The sequence below is a fragment of the Uranotaenia lowii genome, chromosome 2 (assembly GCF_029784155.1).
Source record: "Uranotaenia lowii strain MFRU-FL chromosome 2, ASM2978415v1, whole genome shotgun sequence".
In the NCBI taxonomy this organism is placed as follows: domain Eukaryota; kingdom Metazoa; phylum Arthropoda; class Insecta; order Diptera; family Culicidae; genus Uranotaenia; species Uranotaenia lowii.
Window position 1 is genome coordinate 411297729 of NC_073692.1, and position 20676 is coordinate 411318404.

Here is a 20676-nt window from a genome sequence, read left to right on the forward strand (position 1 = left end):
TCTTGATTTATGTTAATTGTTCCTCAATATGAAAAACCTGTGAAGTCCAATCCAAGAATCCACCCCGGAAAGCACCCGGATCAAGAGCTGACAGCAGCGCTGGCGCTAGAAAACAATCCTGCCTTATAAATATTGTTTTTGTTCACGGGAATCGTAAGAAATTAACGTCAGACTTTGAAGAAAAAAAAAACCAACAGACTACATCGTCTTCGTCGTCGCAGTAGATCGCGACAGATCGAGCCGAAAAAAAAACAACATCCCGAGGGGTCTGACTGAACAAATTTATGTGACAGCGGACTCTTCTGTTCGGCACCCCTCACTCGGTGCTATTAATTAGGCTTTGATATTAAGTACGTACGGCTTTAAATTTGGCGCATGTGGTTTGTTTGTTTTAATTACCTTACAGTTTATTCTCATACATATAGATGATTTTTTGGGTTGTTTGTTTATTTTCACGCGAATAAATGTCTTGTTTTGTTTTCGATTTTTCTTCTTCATGTTTATCAACTGTGTATCAGCGAAGTGAAAAGTAATAGAATGATAGAAATGTATATTTAGTCTTAGCAGGCGTCATCGTCGTCTTCGTCCATAATAATGCGCTGACTACTAGATAGGTAGTTGCTTGTATAGATACGTATGCTAGTCAAGGGGGAAAAATGAGAGAGATTAACGTATGAACACAAACACCTACACATACGGGCGCTTGGTGGATCTTTTTCCGCCGAAAGATTTTTCTTTCGATTTTTTTAAGGAGACCCCCCGTAGCAGTTTTTTTTTCAGTTTGACGGATGATAAATAGTAGGTAGTAGGCTGTCACTTCTAATTACTCTTGTGTGTTCACCAGCTCAGCTTAGAATGGGAAGTTCATTCCTCATGTGACTTGGTTAGGATTTTTTTTGTCTTGTTCCGAATGCTGCAGCAGCCATCATTTGCCAATGGTTTGTCTAGGCAAACGTAACACAGAGGTGCAGAAAATTGTCCGGATAGCTAAGGTGTTCCGAGAGCCACTGGAGTGGTGTACTATCTGGCAGGCAGATTCCATGAGTCCGGGCTTCCACTGGAAAAAAAAACAGAGAAAAATAATGCTTACAGTTAGTTAAAGACTTTTAAACAGAAAACATGACAGCATCGACAATTTTTAAATGCCAAGCATGGCTTGCTACTCCTTAAACACTGAAAAAGAAGTATTTCGACAAAATAAAATTATTATGATTCAAAAATCTTTCTAAAACAACAAGCCTTCCACTCATTTTTTTTCATTCATCAAAAAGATGGACTCGGAAAAGAATTTCCTTCCTTAAAACCGCAAAGATCATTCGTTTGAAATTATTCATCCTTGACTCATATCTGGGACGTGGAACGATTTCGCCGTTTGCAGTCTCTGCAAACGGCTCTTCTTTTTGTTCCAAACTTAAGAACAAGAGGGTCGAAATGAAAATATTTGAGTAAAGGCAAAAAAAATAACATCAACAACAACCAGAAACCTAGCTAGGAGGTTTTTGGCTTATTTTATGGGCGTGAAGAATCAAGGATGTGAAATGCGAGCCGCGATCCGACAACAGCAACGACGACGGCGGAAGCGGTCGAAAGATGAGATGAGTTCCCGGAAATTTGATAATTAGTTTTTTCGAGACGCTCTACACTCTCTAAGTTTGTTGTGTTGCTGTGCTGGTACGTGTTTTGATTAGTTTTTTTTTTCACTGTCGTTGTTCTGGGACTGTTTAAAGGTTTTTATTTTTGGAATTTAGGAAATCATCCGGAACATTCTTTATGGATCGTGGCGATTTGTTTTGATCAAATGAATGGTGTGATTTTATGCGATCATCATAAGGAACGTTGAAACGATAATCATTCCTTTGATTGAGAAGGAAGTTGAAAATAAAAATGCCTCAGAAGCTGGCCCATGTTCCGAGAACTACCCACCCAAATGTCAAAAATGTCAGCAGATCTGAAATTCTTACCTCTTGTAGCAAAACAATTTTTTCATATTTTCTATTAAAACGGCATAAGCTTCGAATGATAAATTTGTTAAATTAAAATTATTACAGGGTTCGGCAATTGAACTGCTACATTACTTCAACGGTAATTATTTCGTTGCACACGAAACAGTATTGAACGACCCCTCGTCGCTTTGTTTACATTAAGTCCTAGCCATAGATGCCACACCTACCGATTTTTCGGTATTCATACCGATTTTTGAGCAAATTTTTATCCAAGAATCGGTATATACTGAATACCGATTTTTGGCAAAACATACCGATTTCATACCGATTTTTGAGATTTTGATACCAAATGTAAAATATATTTCAGTGTAAGCGAGACTACCGAAAATATTGGGTTTCTGTCTGATTGAAGACGACCTAATTATATTATTTGGCGTTAGCTCAGTAAGAAACATTTGAAGCTTTTATGATAAGTGCACATTTTTCAATATTTCAATTGAAACTCTCAAATTTTAAAGGAAAGAAGTATTTTGTTTTTGATAGTCGAAAGTTTAAAGATTAGTCTACGACACGAATAAAGTTTTAACTATCCGTTGGAATTTGTAGGCAATTTTTCCATTGAGAATGTTGGAAAACTGTCGTTTTCTATAAAATATTCTATGATATTTATAATTGCGCCAAGATAACCAGCGGAAATTACTCTAATGAGGTTGAGTATATATGAGTTTTCAGAATTTTGAAAACATAAACAAATTTTAAAGAACACTCTATAAGGATTACACCTACAAGGAATCATGTGTCAATCGACAACATGAAGAAATTTAATGATTGAGAACATAACAAAGAGGCTTCATGATTTTTTTTAAATAGAGAATTCCACAAAAACTTTTCAATATGCGATTTTTTCAAAATTAGGGCCCTCAGAGCCAAAAGAGTATAAGAGCAAATGATCTATGAGTTAATAATACGGAACGATTTTTCATGTTTCAAACTATATTTCGTGATTTCTTCAGATTTTTAGAAATTTATTTTCATACCTTTATGTTCGGAAGAAAAATACAAATTATTTAAATACGTATGGAAAATTGCCAAACACAACAGCTTTAAAGCGTTTTTCTCGAAATTTGCTTGTATGCACTCATAAACGTTTTTGGCATCAATGCAGTAATTATGAAAATGCAAAGTTTGTAAAAATTTTCTAAAAATTATAATAGAGAAGAAAAAACAGTATCAACCTTCTAAGAACTCTTGAAATCAAATAAAAATATATTAAAACAAAAAAAAAAAACGAGCACACAAAATACTATATTATGATTTAATTCATCGACTTTTTTCGGCGGATTTTTGTTTGTAAGATTTTAAATATTGTAAATTTAGATAAAATTTCATTGTTTAAAATACAATTTGAGTGTCCACTGAAAAGAAGCGAAAGCCATAGTAGCTCGAAACGTCTGGACAACTGGTAAAAACGTTTTTTGATTCTAAAATCCGCCAAAAAACGTCGATGAACTAAATCACATTTAAGCGCGGCGATACACAAAATTCCAAAATACTATAAGGCATTTATTAGAAAAAGTATTAAATAACAGACTTCAGAATCACTATCGAAAATTTTTTAATCGCCATAAAATACCGATTTTCATACCGATTTTTCGGATTTCCATACCGAAAAAAGATTTTTTTGGGTTCAAAAATACCGATTTAAATGTGGCATCACTGGTCCTAGCTATCATTGGATGTAAGTGTTTCTTTTGTAATCAGGTGTAATCCGGAAAAATGGATCTCAAACAGAAACGTAGCGATGTGGTTGCCTTGTTCCTAGATGGCAAACGGCAGAAGGACATAGTGCGTGAGCTGTCCAATATAAGTGTTTGCAGAAATTTTATATACTGTACAGTTAAAAGATACCTGGAGACCGGAAGTGCCAAAAAACGGTATGGTGAGGGACGTCGACCTACTGTGGTGACACCTGCTATGGTGAAGATCGTCAAGAAACGCCTTAAGAAAAATCCTCGTCGTAGTGCCACTAAATTGACAGAGGATCTCAACATATCGGATCGAAGTCTCCGTTGGATCCTGAAAGATAAACTTCAGACCAAGTCCTACAACATCCAAAAGGTTCAAGACCTTACGGTGAAGCAGAAACAAGAACAGGTAAAAAGAGCGAAGGCACTACTGAAGAGGGCCGCGGATGGAAGGTTAAAGAATATCGTGTTTACCGACGAGAAACTCTTCACCGTACAGCAGTTCGTGAATAAGCAGAACGACAGAGTTTGGTTGCCAGACAATCACGAAGCCATGCCGACTTGCTGACGGCCACCCGGCGACAGAAACCAGCATCGGCGATGTTTTGGGCCGGAACCACCCGAGATGGCCAGACTCCGCTGGTTTTTGTCCCTGAAGGAGTGAAGATCAACCAAAATACATATCGGGAACTAGTTCTACAGAATGTCGTCGAACCGTGGGCACGTCGACATTTTGATTCCAGGGATTGGGTTTCCAACAGGACTCGGTGCCGGCTCACAAAGCGAAGAAAACCCAACTTTGGATTGCGCAATATTTTTCAGAGTTCATTTCGAGCTCCGAGTGGCCGGCGAGTTCGGCAGACCTGAACCCTACCCAAGCAACCAAAAGTTCGAATATCACTTAAGGAACGAACTACTAAGTTCATTTATAGCTGTACAAAAGTTCTGTGGAACTTTTTTGCTGTTCAAAATGTTTTTTCGAGGTCCATGGAACTTCATTCTTTATCAAGTTCAGCCAATACTCAAAAAAAGCTTAAAGTACTGTTTTGGTTTCTGTTTCTACTTTTTGGGAACTTTAAAGTTTGTATGAAGAAAAACAATCTACTTGTTACGTACTTCTCATTTTTTTCAAAATCAAGAAGCTATCAAAGGGTTGCAAGTATTTTTGTACAGCTCAATAGTTTGTAAAAAATCTCTGTTGTACTATTTTGTAAACTTGAAAGTTTTTAATTAGTTCCAACGGGCGTTCAAAAGCAACTTCGCATTATAGAAACTTTGAAGTAGAGTTAAAGGCTTAAATTTACTTTTTTCGAACTTTAAAACGTGTTTGCATAAATAAACACAATGTGAAGTACACATTTAGTTCCGGAGGAACTTTTTAACAACTGGAAAGTGGGAATGAAGAAGGAATTAAGAACCTGAAAGTCATTTTAAAGAAAATCATCACATCGAGTAAAATCGTTGCCTACTCATGATATTCATATAGGGCAACAAGTATGAATCTCGACTTTCAAGCGGTGAGCTCGGGTTCGAGGCTTGGTAAGAACATGTTTTTTAAATGTAATGTGAGTTAGTAACAAATATGGTTGATTAATATGAATCAAATTAGCGGACTTGAGAAGGCAATTGAAGGAGCAAAAGAGTAATTTTTTCGATTTTTTATGCTGCTTATAAAGTGGATTTTGAAGCTGGTTAGAAGTTGTTAGGCGATTTATGCGAACTTTTTGTCAACTTTAAAGTTCGTTTAACTACTTAAAAATTGAGCTGAAAAGAAGTTGCATTAGCATACTCGATAAAGCTGATCAAACCTGATAGAGGAATGTTATCCGAACTTTTGGTTGCTTGGGTATGGACTTCGCTGTTTGGAATATGTTGGAGGCTGAAGTCTGCTCTAAGAAACTTCATACTTATGTTAGTTTTCACGAACTCCAAACATTTAATTTTAAAACTGGTCAAGTTATCTTCTCTCTTAATGTAATGGGTGAAGTGTTGTACAATTTCATTACTCGGTGGAACTGCGAATTCTGTGAAGACGCTAACAAAAATGATGCAACTCTTATTTCACTGGCAAAACGAGTTCCATGACGATGCAGGTCAGTTCATCTGATTATTATCTCTTGTCGGTATTCTGATGCAACTTTTTTTTTACTATTTTGAATATCAGCATCAAAGCATAGTATGTAACTCTTTGCCTTATTGAAAGCCAATTTAATGCAGCCAACATATTCCGTATAGGGGTTCTTCGATTACACTTTAGAATCAGTCTCATAATTTTATTTTGAAGCCTTTGTAATCTAGCCATTTGCTGATCGTTTGCAAAGCATATTTTAGAAGGGCAAAAGTCAAAATGTAGTGATATGATTGCCTTGTACAGGTAAATGAGACTCCACTGCGACAAATCTTTACGAAGACGACACGAAATTCCGATCTTTGGGCCATTTTCTTTACATAATAATTGATGTGGCTTTTAAAATTCAATCTTTCGTCAATGATGACACCAATATGCTTGATTTTGGACTATTTCCAGACGTTTACCATGGATACATACATTGATAATATAACAGTTTAAAGGCTTTTTGGAGACGATCACTCATTTTGTTTCCGAGACATTGAGTTTCAACATTTTAAAATCCAGCCATTTGCTTAAGTTGCTAAGATCACAGTTCAGTTTTTCAACAGTAACATCAACATTATCACTAGCAATAAATATCACAGTATCGTCAGCAAATAAATTGATATCACAATGCATGAGAATTCTTTTCATGTCGTTTATGTATTAAATGAAAAGCAAAGGTCATAAAACGCTTCCCTGGGGTACACCGACCTTGGTTTCTTTGGTATTAGATATCACATTAGCGTATTTTAATTTTAGATACGATTGAAACCAATTGAGAGCTGTTTCCTTTATACTATATTTTCGCAGAGTTTTTTTCAGATTTATGCGTGAAATCGTTTCAAATGCTCGTTACAAATCAAGGAATACTGCGATAAGTTTCTGCTTTTTCCATATTTTTTTCCATTTTGCCAATACTAAGTTTAGAACAGTTTCACAAAAGTTATATTTGCAATTTGTTAATATCAATATAGTCGAGCAATTGGTCTTTCACTGCTATCTCCAAAACTTTCTCGTACACTGGTTGCATGTTAATTGGACGAAACTCCTCTGTTTTCGATGTTCGATTAACTTTCTCTATTCGAACCGTCATAGACTTTTTCCAAGAGTGGGGAACAATTCCAGTCAACAGTGACTCATTGTCTTTGTTGTTCTTTTCCGCAGGCACATGGCACGTACAGAAATGGCGTTTTGTAAAATAGCCATGAAAAATCTGGTTATAACTGCAACATTTTTTTATATGACTTGTCTCTTCTTCTTTTCATTTTGACAAGTTCAGTATCATACCATTTACTTGATGGTTGGGCTTTTTTGATACCAGCTGATTTACACATATTTTCAAATGCTCTATTAAACAAAGCGGCTTCGCAGGAAATCCTTAGATGACCTATTTAAGTTCGTTTCTTGAATGCGTTCCCTCAGCAAAGCGAGCAGACTTTCGCGAGAGTTGTTTTTCCAACACTTTACCTTTATAAGCATATCATCAACATCATCACATTTGTTTTCAACAGATAGACACAAAGTTTCGTGGTCAGATATATTTTAAAATCATTGACAGCAGAAACATTGGTATCACAGTTTGAGAATACCAAATCAATCATTTTTTAACTTGTACGTGTTATGCTGTTTGAGTTAGTATGAATTCATAATATTCTTTAACTTTGAACTCCGATTATTATGTTGAATTTAGACAAATCAACAAATTCATCAAGCCAGTTTTCCACCAAAACATTCAGAAAATTTGCATTACTTTTGTTTGGCGAATGGTAAAGGATACCGTATCGACCTGCAGTTATGCCACTTAAAACTTCAATTCCGAGAATCCTATTCTTATTTTTTGTGCATTTAGAAGGACTTTATATTTTATGCTTTCATGGATATATATCATAACGCCAACTTGTGGATCGGAAATTGGGTATTTGAAAAATATTTTCGCCCAATGTTTCTGTTACATGCGTTTTAGAGAGCAAAACTAGTTTCGGTTTAATTGTGTACATCATTAATTGAATTTTCTCAAAATTGGTTGTCATACCACCACAATTTAAGTAAGTGATCGTTGATTGACTTGCTAGGCTTTAATGATTGCTATTGAGTGTATTCTACAAAACGCCGCTTATTTGCCACCCGTTTTTTGTAAACAGGACAATCCTCGCTATATGCAAAATGATCGATAGCCAAATTCATTTTCCGTTCTGTGTTGATATTTTTGCAATTAATACAGGTTCTAAAATCTGACATACAATCTGAGGTTTAATCATTTTTGCAGTCTATGCTTTTATGTCCATAAGCACAACACTTGAAGCGACGTTTTTATGCTGAAGCACTAACAACTCTGCATCTGAGGCCAAATCGACTTCTATGATTGGTGTATATTGCGTATAAATATAATACATAATTGCGCATAAATAATCGTTTTGGTCTATAAGGCACACGTCGAGGTCAACGACATTTTAACACCGAGTGTAGGCCTGCCGGCAACGCGCTTTGGTATCACTTGGCGCTGCTCGAATGTGTTCACTTTCAACGAGGATATTCTCAAAAGTTTATCTTAAGTTTAAGGACATTCACTCTTCGTCTTCCAACAAAGCTTTTAAACCATTAGAAGGGAAATAATAAACCCTTTCTAATCAAACGAAGTTTTTTATTTTTCAACTACATTTTCACGATAAAGACAGTTAAAAATAAACCCATTACTTAAAAAGGTCTACATACGTATCAAGTTGTGTAGATTGAAGAGAAAAAAAAATGATGAGAGACGGATAGGTACGTGAAGTTGAAAAATTGGTTCGAGAGAACTGAACAGAATAGCGGTTGTACAGATAAACTCTCGGAAAGATTTCTAGCAGAATTATACTATAATTTTTTTTTTCAAAATTCAATCCATATTTTGACCTCCACCAATGTCGTTAATACAGTTAATACATTTTACATTATATTCACAAAAGTCAGGAAAAATCAGGCTGATTTCCAAAAATCAAGGAAAAATGGAGGCTTATCAGGTAGGCTTGCCAGACACTTTTTGAAAAAAACGGGACATTCCATGGAAAAAAGCGGGACACAGCCGAAAAAAGCGGGACATTTAAGAAACCATCTGCGAAAGTTCTTCATAGAAAGAACAACAAAGTTTTTTCTAATGCGGATTGATTTTGCTCAGTTTTTTCTTACATGACTGGTATTTACGCGGTTTTTGTCATAAGCACGGTCCACATTTCTTTCAAATTAACACTTTATTTGAGAGAAATATTTCAAGTCGTACATGTAAACCGTGGATTTCATGCCGCGTAAATAACCTTCGTATAATAACAAATATATTTCAAATTGACTTTGAAATTTTAAAACTTAAGGAAACTTCCATACTTGAATACTTGGGAGAATTGAATCGAAATAGGTGGTGATAAAAGGCAATTTAACTAAGATTACGTCGAAAAGTTAAGATCTTTAATCATTTGGAAGCAACTTTGAAAATATTTTCTTCATACCAAAGTTATTTACGTTGCATTCGGTTGAACGTGCTCCAAGGGCTTCCGAAAACGCTTAGACGATTCAGAATCTTACTGTAACTTTAGAGTTATTCAGTATTGTCTTATATAAAGTATGGAAAATATCTCTTATTTTGAGAACGAGTACGTATTTGAAAGGTTTACTGTGTGGAACCAATGAATTGAAATCGAGGCTAAAATTAACTTTTTCTAGTGTAAGTGAGTTAACTTTGTAAAAGTTTCCCAAGGAAAAAAGCGGGACATTTTGAGGAAAAAGCGAGACGGCGGGACATTAAAAAAAAGCGGGACATGTCTCGCTTCTGCGGGACGGATGGCAACCCTAGGTTATCAGGTTGGGCCTCCAAAAATCAGGCAAATCCTGAAAAATCAGGAAAATCTTGAAAAATCAGGCACATTGGCAACCTTGGTTACGACAGTCTGCATGCGCGTTTTTTTTTTTCACTTTTTGGTCATTCAAAAAGATGCTACAAAGAAGGATGGAGAATTGGGTTTTCCGGATTTGTAATGTACGGTTCGAAAGATCTTAACAAGACAAGAAACAGTGTGTATGGGGATAAGAAAAGCTACCGCGGGAAAAGATTATGAACTGAACAAGTTCTATGAATCTTCGTTTACTTGTGTGATAGTTGGTCGGCTCCTACCAAACAACAAAGAGCCGGTAGAAAAAGCGTTGCCAGATCTACGGATTTTAAGCATTTCTACGGATCTACGAATCGATGCTCGAAATTTACGGATTTCCAGCATTTCCTATCACATAGTATCAACTACTGGACCTATTGTACTAGCAAGGACAGTACACGTGCTATGCATAACTCCATGATCCTACAAATGATCACTCCAAATCATTTCCTGATATTTCATCAAAAACATTATGAAATAACACTGTTTTGTAGAATAATTCATGTCAAAACTCAAAAGTCTGGAATTGTCAGGAAGAAATAGGAAAAGGCTGGAAGCCTGGAAACTAAAAAAAAAATATAACCAAAAAGATCATCAGTGGCAAATATTAGGAAAATCAGTAGTTTTTTTAAAAATTGGCATTGACCGTTGATACCATTTCTGTTCCATCTGAATTATTCAAAAATCAAAATTAATTATTTTTCTAAAAGGTGTTTTGAAATCCGGAAGCTACTTTCAACTGTGTTATAATTTTTGATAATTGACAAATTTCACATGAATCTGATTTCTGTCTTTTTCTATATGATGAAATGTTCAACCGTTATGGTTTCGTTTGGCTATTTAATTTTTTTTTAAAGCTTAAATCTGTACCCACTTATTTTAACCAAATCCTCAAAAACCTGTCTTATGTGCAGATAGAATCTGTACCAAAAAATGTGAAAAATCTTTACTTTTTAAGATTAATCTGTACTTGTGGCTACCATGCAAACTGCTGTTTACTGTTTTGGATTTTTTTCTTTCAAAAGTAACTGTCCAAGATGGCGTTCGGAGCAGAGGTGTCAGATGATTTCGTCAAAAAATCAGGACACCGCGAAGAAAAAAAAACAGGATTTTTCTAGACACCAGTAGATTGGTGGAAATAAAATGCAGCTCTTCTTAGACCACATAAATTAAGACGAAGTAAAGATGCTGTAGACGCCGTCAATAATGCAACAGAAAAGCTCAACTTCTTAGCCGGATGGCAGTTTATACAAAAAAAAAAAATGATTTGAACCGAAGATTACCATCGGTTTAACCCTAATCCGCTCTTGAATGTTAATATGACACTATGGGAAGTTTGGCGGCATCCAAATAAAACAATTTCTACAAAATTTTAACTAAAAAATGACATTAAACACTAAAATAAAACGCTTTTAAGACAATTATGTTAATTGCAAAACGTTTTTTGGAAGGCTGTTGGCCTCACTTGTAGTAAAGCAATATGTCGGACAAAAGAGGAACATTTTAAATGAGCTTAGATAATTTAAGAATAGCGACCGCAGAATCCTAAAGTTCTAAAAAACAATGGGATGTAACCTAGGCTTGCCAGATACTTTTAGAAAAAAGCGGGACATTTTACGAAAAAAGCAAGACACAGCCTAAAAAAGCGGGACATTTGAGAAACTCTTATAAAAATCATTTTTTCCTTTAAAAAAAAACTACAAATAGTTTAATTGTATAACCAAACATCATCCAATGTTGTTCATAGAAAGTAAACTAAAGTTATTTTTCCACGTGGATTGATTTTTCACTGTTTTATTTTTGTCTCACATGACTTCTATTTTCCCTGATTTTTGCCATAAGCACTTTTAATTTCCACAGTTCTCGCGAATTAACATGTTATTAGAGAGAAAATATTTCATGAAAACATCGGATTTGATATCGCCTATAAAACCAACGTGTAACAACAAATATATTTTGAATTTGATCTAAAACTTTGAAAACTCAAGAAAATGTCCATCATTATGTACATTGGAAAATTGAATCTGAAAAGGTGGTGTACAACAGAAAGCAGTTCAATTAGATTCCGGCGAAAAATTAAGATCTATAATCATTTAGAAGCAACCTAAACAATATTTTCTACATACAAAGTTATTTACATTGCATTGGTCGAACGTGCTCCAAGGCAGTTAACTGAATCAGAAGCAGAACAGTACACTCAGAAAAATACTATTATGTATGCCATAAGATTCTCTTATGAAGTGGCGCCATAAGAAAAATTAATGAAATTTATAAGATTGTCTTATGACGCGAATGAATTCTGAAGATGAACGCCTACTTCAATGAGAGGTTGTTGCTTTTCATAAGAGATTCTTATGGAAACAGTAAATCACTTTCTAATAAGAAAAAATCTCGATATTTCATGCTGAAAACATTCAATTTATTGTTTGCCAAATTTGTTTAAAATTAAATCCTTCATGGTCACCATCAGCAGCGCATCAACAGACGGCTCCATCAAAGTTTTTTTTTGCCGCATCCTAATCTTCGACCTTCCGTTTTTCGCCGATCAGCTTGCTGAAAAGTAAACAAATAATGTATTTTAGTTAACTAATATATTAAACGTTCACACCAAAAACATCAAATCGAACTTACCATTCCGGAGATAACAATAACATTTAACATTGAAGGAAAACTATAATAACTATGAACTGGCGATTGCTTCGTACTGTTAGATGATGAAAAATAAACTGATGCTATGAATGAATGTGTTCATCATTTTTTCACAATGCCGTTTCTTCTATTTTTCATAAGAACATCGAATGAAAATTGAAAGAATTTCATAAGATTCTTATGAAAAATTAGTTTGGACGCAAAAAAGTGGTTCATAAGATGTATCTTATGAAATTTATAATAAGATTTCCTCTGAGTGTAGAGTTATTCAGTATTGTCTTTTATGAAATATGAAAATGCTGCTTATTTTAGGTAAACAAAGTTTTTAAAAGCTTTTCTGTGAAAAATTTGATTTTGTATAGAGTAAATTAGTGAACTTTGTAAAAGTTTTCCAAGAAAAAAAAGCGGGACATTTTGAAGAAAAAGCGGGACAGCGGGACATTCGACAAAAAAGCGGGACATGTCCCGCTTTTGCGGGACGGATGGCAACCCTAATGTAACCAAAAGATTGCACTATAAAGACTAGGACAACTTAGCCCTACAAGAACTTCGAGGTTATCCATTTTCTTTGAAAAAAAACCCACAAATTTTGAAAATTATCTTGAAAAAAGTTAACAATTCGAAATAAATTTACAGAAACCCAAATTTTCAACAAAATTGTTATATGTGAGAGATCTACAAATGCAAATAAAAAAACAGCACATGTTTAACGAAAAATTTAAAGAATTTACTTGAAATTGAGTTAAGTTTTACATTTATAGAAAGTTCATTTCATGAAAGAGTCATGAAATTAAAACTTGGGAGGACCTCATGAAAAAGTGACAAAACAATGATAAATGGGACATTTCCTAAGAGATTCCCTGCAGACTTTATTGCATGATCTACTTATCAATCATTTGAAAGATTAACTAGAAAAAAAATGATGTTCAAAAAGGAATTTTAAAAAAATATTCATAAAGATTTAACACGACAATTTCTTTAAAAAATCAACAGATCCAAGAAACACCTCAGAAATATTGTATCCATCCAAGAAACGCCTATTGGATTATTGAAGAAAATATATCAGTAAACCTCTAATATGTCTACCAATCCTTCAAATGATTCGAAAATGTCTGAAATAAGGGAACTTAGAAATGAAATATCTGATATTTTCGATTCAATTGAGTCACTTTTCACAAGTTTACCTTCCATTTAATACAACCAAGAGCATTGAAAGCATGGAACGTTTCCTGCCATGTGATTTAGTGCACTGTACAGATTTTGAATGTTTTTTTTTTAAAATAAAGTTGAGAATTATTTTTAACAAATTCAAGCTTTAAAAGTCATAATACTTCAAATCTTGGTTAAACTTGTTATAATAGTGTCACGTCAGGAAATTTTTTTTCTTGACACGAATGTCAAAACTTTGGTAATAAGTGTCACAAATAAACAAAAAACTAAATATTTTTTAGGCGAAAAATGTATGTGTTTGTGTTCGTTTTTTTTTAATTATATACAAAATAGTGACTTTAGGGACCAAATTTCAAAAAAAGTAACTTCTGAGTGACCAGCCTGAAAAAAGTGACAAAGTTACTAAAAAGTGACCAACTTCTAGCCCTGAACAAAATATCGTTTTTGACAGTGTACATAAAATTTGAAGACTCCAAAGAATGGTTCAGCATAACCACAGTATAACTTTCCCCCTTATTCTGCGCAGCGCGTGAGGTGAAGATAGTCGAGTCGAGTCGGAGTCACTTGAGTCTTGTCACCTTATTCCCGAAGCCGATGTGACAGAGCATACGATTTGTCACTCACGGTGACTAATAAATTAGGATAAGAACTCAAAAAGTTCATTCTAAAAGATGTTTCTCACCTAAAGCGACTGCTGGAATCGGGTGACTCGACTATCGTCACCTCACGCGCGGCGCAGAATAAGGGGGTTTATATTTCGTGACGTGAATTCAGTCAACTACCCTGTTCTGTTTGAACTGAGTGAATTCACGTCACAACTTCAAATAAGCATAACTTCGTTCGTTGTTCTTCAATCGATAAGCTCTGTATATCAAATTGTGGATAATTGTTTTCTTTACAACTCATTCGAAGACACCAATATTCTGTTTCCACAGAGAGAACCGGAAATCAAAGATGTATGTACTAAAGTCCGAAATGGTTAATTCTAGCGTGAATTCACGTCACAAAAGTAATCAATCACAACTAAAACAACTAAAATTTTTAAATGACCAAATTATATTCATTTTAAAGGAAATTCAATTTGCGACCGTTTGCTACAATGTTTTTTATTATCAAGTAAATTGGTTGACTTCTAGAATGATAACAGTGCGGAAAAGTCCGGAAAAGCGATTTCACGTCACGGTGGAATGTGTCTGAAGATCAGCTCAATGCTTCTAAAACTTTGACTAAGTGTCCAAGAGAGCTGAAGTTAGAAGTTGCACATGAGGATTTATTTTTTTATTTTTTTTTTAAGATCACCACCACAAAAATGTAAAAAGTGGTGAAAAAGTCGTACTTTTCAAGCAATGAACCGTCAAAATTGTTTAAGTCACTTCAAATAAATTTTGAAGAGAGGACTGAAAAGTTGACGTAATTTGGCACATTTTTGTATTTTTAGAATGTCAAAATTCGAAACACAGAAGTAGCTGTTTTTCGAACTTTTTGTCAATTGTCTCCGTTTTCGTTCCATCGTTTTCGAAAGGTTAACTCTCAGATCAGAAGATGTTACCCCTGCCAAACCAGTCGGCTGGGGGTCAATCCGGATTCAGAGATACTTATCCGTGTCACCCACAATGCACCCAACTTTGGATGACACGATAATGTTTTGTATTAGGATTTTCTTCACGCTTGTGGTTTTCCGGCGATCATCTCATTCACTTTTCCTGGGAAAAACACTACAATGTGACAGTCAGTGCGTCAGTCAGTCAGCTCGGCTAGCTGCCTGCTGCTGTTGTTACACGGTATTGAGTCGGTTGTGTGTATCTAGTGTCATTGTCACTGTCACGAAGATGCGCTATTTTTGGTTGACCTCTCTTCTTCCCAACTGAGCAACAACAAACGGATAACGATCGCTCCCCACGGGTAGGTAGACAATCTGGCTTTTCGAACATGATCAAATCGGTAGCAGTTTTGACAAATTTCTGAGAAGTTTCGCGAAAAACATCTACAATTATGATAGGCAAGCCAAAATGCCACCGATCACGATTGGTGGAACCGGCATTATTATTGATTCTCGAAACGCCAACGAATGGCAACCAAACTTTCGGCCAGTCAATATGCAATGCAAATTTTTCGGGTGCCCCCACACACTTTCGGAAATGGCAAACAAATTGCGGTCGGCGGTGGCAGAAATTGATTTGCGCACCGCACACTCGATTGGTCAATAATTTGGGGGCGGAGCCAACGAGAAGCTATTTATCCCATTCGTGGGGAGCAACTGACAGCAACAACAACAACACCACGATCAAACATACAGATGGACGCACTCATTTGGGCATGGGGTGGTAAATATTAATTTTGATCGTCTTTGCCTACTGAGGTAGCGAAAAAGCGGTTAACGCTGTTGCTTAGTAGAAGTGAAAATGAGGAGGAAAAAAAATTAACATAGAAAACGGTGTGCGTTTGTGTGGTTTTTAATTGGTGTTCCGGACCGGTCATTTCTTGCAGCGGCGACGCGGTCAGTCATTGGCTACTGCGATCTCGCGAAGACCGAACCAAACTCGAAAAACAAGACGGTTGTTTGTTTGCAAACATAAGCGCTAAAAGTTTTCCTTGGAAGGAGGATGTTAGGAGCTTGAAAGTCACGTTTTACTAATAATCATCAGTTGAGTCAATGATGGTTTCTTTGATCTACCTTTTGGTAATTTGCATCCACTCTTTCTAGATTCACTTTCGTTATTCCAGAGCGAACAAAAAATGAAACTTATAAAACTGTCATCTTAACATTTTCTTAACACAGATGTAGTGTTTTTAATTTTCATGGATCCGTTTATCATCTCAACTGATATTTGAGGGTAAAAAATTGAAACTTTGAGCACTTTGAGTCAAGTCCGGTCAAGCTGAAAGTTTGATCTATTGTTATAATATCAGATATTAACCCCGTTTTAAATTTGCTATGCTACTTGAGACACTTGCCCTATTGGTTGATTTGGTTTACCGGTAGAACTTCGAGCAAACAATCTAGGTAAGATCCCAAGTGCAATATAACTTTTTTTGAAAAGATCGTTTACGCTAATGTTTCCCATACAACCATCTATTGCCACCTTCATAAATATCCATCATTATGGCTACTTTTTTGTTGGAGAGAGACCCCTGTCATAAGATTTTTTTAACATTACCCCGCGAATTATTTTTTACTGCATAAATGCTTCCAGATACACTGACACTATTGATAAATGCCAGGTGAATACTGATTTAGTATTTAATGAGCACACAAATATGAAACATCATAAGAGCAACCTTATCTTCCTTTGAAAGATCCAACGATATCTCTAAAATCAAGCGTACCAACTTCCACCAGTGGCGGCCAGCAGGCTTGGAATGCTAAAACCGCCAACCTCCAGAAGAAGTGCCCTGTACGCCATGACCGGGATTCGATCTCATGATGAACTGTGGCTTAGAAAGCTTACGCTCTAACCTTTAAGCCAGGGCCACTGGCATGATTACCATAATTTCTCTCCTATCCAAATCAAGTCACAGTATTACGACTGGGACTCAAGAATATTGTCTCAAGGAAAATGACCCATTAGACTGAGTCGATTTTGGGTCTTTTTTTTAATTTCTCAAATCCTGGATTCTCAAAAGCTTCGTATTGGTTCAAAACTCTGCCATAATTTTTTGCAGAATTTTTAAGTAACGTTTACATGAGTAAATATAAACTTTTATTTTTGTATGGGACAATTGAATATTTTGTACTGAAAAATCAATATAATTTTTGTTTCTTCTGTGGAACTGAGCCTGCTGGTGGTTTTTGTGCCAATTAATGAATTCTCTAAAGAAATTTTTCTGCTGAACATCTTTGTTGCAGACTTTAACTTCGTATTTTGTTAAGCTGTGTAACAGATGTATGACTTTTGACGTCGTCCTGTTGTTATGCAAGGATGGAGTAAAAATTTATACACGAGGTTTTTTGGCACGGTCAATGGTCAATTGATTCCTGATTTCAAATTTAGTAGCAGACGACAGAAAAAGAAATCGACCAGTATTTTTGCAATAATTACCTAACAACAGTGTTCGGCATCGCTAACTGAAAAATTAGCGCCGCTAATTGAATCGCTAATTTAGTCAATGTTAGCGATCGCTAATTAAAACCGCTAAATGTGCTCAAAAAGTTATCGCTTAAGCCTTAAAGCGCTAATCGCTAACTGCTAACTGTAACCCAACAAAAAACGTAAACCAAAAAATAATTAATTTTGTGTATTTTTTAAAGTACAGTACAAATGTTACACCGAAATTGGAAATACAGTTAACTAAAACTTCTAAAAATAACACAAAAATATTAACTGTTCATAGCATGGATACAGTTGAATCATAAGTTTTTTTTTTTATTCCAAAGCTTTGCAATCATAGTGTGATTTTTGTGTAAAATCTTCAACCAGTTCTTTCATGTTAGAAGCGTTTCCGAACGTGAATGTTCAAACAATATCTATTCGAACCTAAATCGAAAACAAAACGAACAATTCAATGCACATACTGCTTTACAATGTAAATTTTTTCTCTAGTGATTTTTTTGTTCTTATTTTATATGAACTGATCTGTGAAATATAAAAAAGAACTAATTTTTGAAATGATAATATATGTTACTCTAAAACTAAAGGACTAAAGACTAAAGGATCTAAAAGGATGTAAAAAAGTTCTATATTGTTGAGCAACTTTCATTAGATTCTTCTTCTTTGACTATTGCCAAAGAAGTACCGTCAACTGGGGCAACATGCAACAATTTTCAACTTCAATGGCTTCTAAAAAGCTTATGTTCACAATTAATCCTACCCCTTATGCATCAAAAGTTTTAAGGATGCTGGGGTATCAAATTGGCGTAGTTAGAAAAAATATAGGTTTCTTCAGTTATTTTTAATTTTCTAAAAACATGCGATATTCACCCTTCTTAGAAAATGGGGTAACTTGCAACAAACTTTGTTTTTAATGAAAAATCTTATGAACACGTACGAAAATTTATAGTTTTTAATATATTAGCGATGCCTTAAAGATCATCACGCATGAAAACACCAATTGCAGTAGTTTTTGGGTCTGTAATAACTAATTTTCACATTTTTTCTGAAAATGAAGATGCTGCATACATTTAGGGGTTAAATAATGCTACAAAAAATTCTAAAAGCAGAAATCATTAAAATAAATGTTTGGATGAATGAAATTCCAATGTTTACAAACATGTGATGTAAAACATTTATATTCCAACACATGGAAACGAGATAAACAAGGTATTTCTTTGATTTGCATTTTGTTGCATTTAACCCCAGACACCAAACGGAATTATAAAAATATTTATTTAAAAAAATTGGGTGATTGTTCGAAAAATATTTTTACACCAACAATGTTGCTATAACATGAGAAAACCAGTAAAAAGTTTGTAGGTAAAATTATCAAGCCGATCCGTCATACTGGGTAAAGTTTTTTTCGGCATCAAAAAATGTTAAAAATTGTACATTTATTGCTCGATTTTTCAAATTTTACATAAAAATAAAAAACTTAAGAAAACTAGCTTAAGATGTGAGAAATTATGTCATCATCATTTTGTGATCATTAAAAGATAACTTTATTACAATACATTAAATTAAAAATTGATTTAATGTAGTGTTATATAAATGTTGCATCGAACCCCGCTGTTGCATGATGCCCATGACGGTACTAAACGAATTATGAAGTTAATCTCAAGGTCAATAAAATACTAGGTTTTCTGACTTTTACAATATGTAGGCGAGGAGAACACGGTGGAGTGTGGTGATGCTCGTTATCTTTGCTTACAAACTAGCAGTGTTCTAAAATGTAAAGGCAAGCTTAGGTCTCAGCTGTTCTATGAATTAAAGGTTAACAAATGCAACGAAGCAATCAACATGGCTGATTCTGAAAGTCGGCAGATCGAATCAACTACTGTTTACCCATCTTGGTTAATCTGCGTGACTGTGGTGTGAGGTGACCCAAAATATTCCTATCATTTGACTCTTGTACGCACTCTTCCATTGAGACCATTCGAAGTGCCTGATTAGCCTGATAAATGGCTAAAAGTATAAATACCTACTTCTATCAGCAGTGATCCACGAGTTTAAAAAAAATATATAGGATTAGCGGTCTTCAGTTAGCGGAACCATAAAATAGCGGAACTTTTTAATTCGCTAGCTTATCAAAATTTAGCGGCAGACAGCTTAACCTTCCCATGCCGTTCGCAAAATATCCGTTTCGGGGAAATTTGAGTTGTAGTTTGATTTCGTTCTCCTGGCTGTAAATGTTAACCGATTTTGATGATATTATATTCATTGTGTAGGTAATTTGTTCTACATTACTCAAAATTTTAAAATAAAGTCGATATGTATTACCAAGTTATCGGAAACTGGTTCAGAAAGTAAAAAGTCCGAAAAATCAATTTTATTTTCAAAATGCTCATAACTTTTGACAGCTTTTCTGTATTTAAGTGTTTCATTGATGTTTGAAATTGTCAAGAATCCATCTATCCGACAATGTATAGATATGTTGGGGTCCAATGAAAGTTTTGACCGCTATCTCAGATCTTCCGGTAGAAAAAAATCTAACTTTAAAAAAACGATATCCAATTTTTGCTTTGCTTAGCTGTATTTCATTTCCCAATGAACCGATTTTCAAAACTCAAATTTCAGTTTTTTGACGTTAATTTGATCATTATTTTCATAGAACATACTTGGTCTGTCAAAATTCCTAGTTCTTCAGTATATTGGAATGATGATAAAGAGATTCTAAATGTGCGCTTCGGGTCATATTGACCCGAACGGCATGGGAAGGTTAAGCTAGCTTATCAAAAAGTTAGCGGACTAATTAGCGATTAGCGATTTAGCGCTATTCTGCCGAACACTGCCTAACAATGAATTTGGAAGTGCATCTAGAAAATGCTTGGCAATTGACTTTCTTACAAACTCTTCATGGAATATTTCAAGTTGAAAGCGAAACGGAGTTCGTAAGGGATCAGCTAGTCTATAAATATAAAAATGAATGTTTGTCTGTCTGTCTGTTCCCTATAGACTCGGAAACTACTGAACCGATCATCGTCAAAATTGGCATCTGAGGGTTTTTGGGTCCGGAGATGGTTTCTATAATAGTTAAAACCCCATCTGACTTAAGGGAGGGAGGGC

The 20676-nt window shown here is 35.0% G+C and overlaps 1 protein-coding gene across 1 annotated transcript in view; it reads right to left on the reverse strand.

The window, feature by feature from the left end:
• Nucleotides 1-389: 389 nt before the first annotated feature.
• LOC129746153 (autophagy protein 5) overlaps nt 390-20676 on the reverse strand; it is a 77172-nt gene continuing 56885 nt past the window's right edge. Inside the window, exon 7 of the mRNA XM_055739663.1 lies at nt 390-1057. Within this exon, the coding sequence (XP_055595638.1) occupies nt 945-1057 (113 nt within the window). The 3' untranslated portion in view covers nt 390-944. The remainder of the gene's footprint in view (nt 1058-20676) is intronic.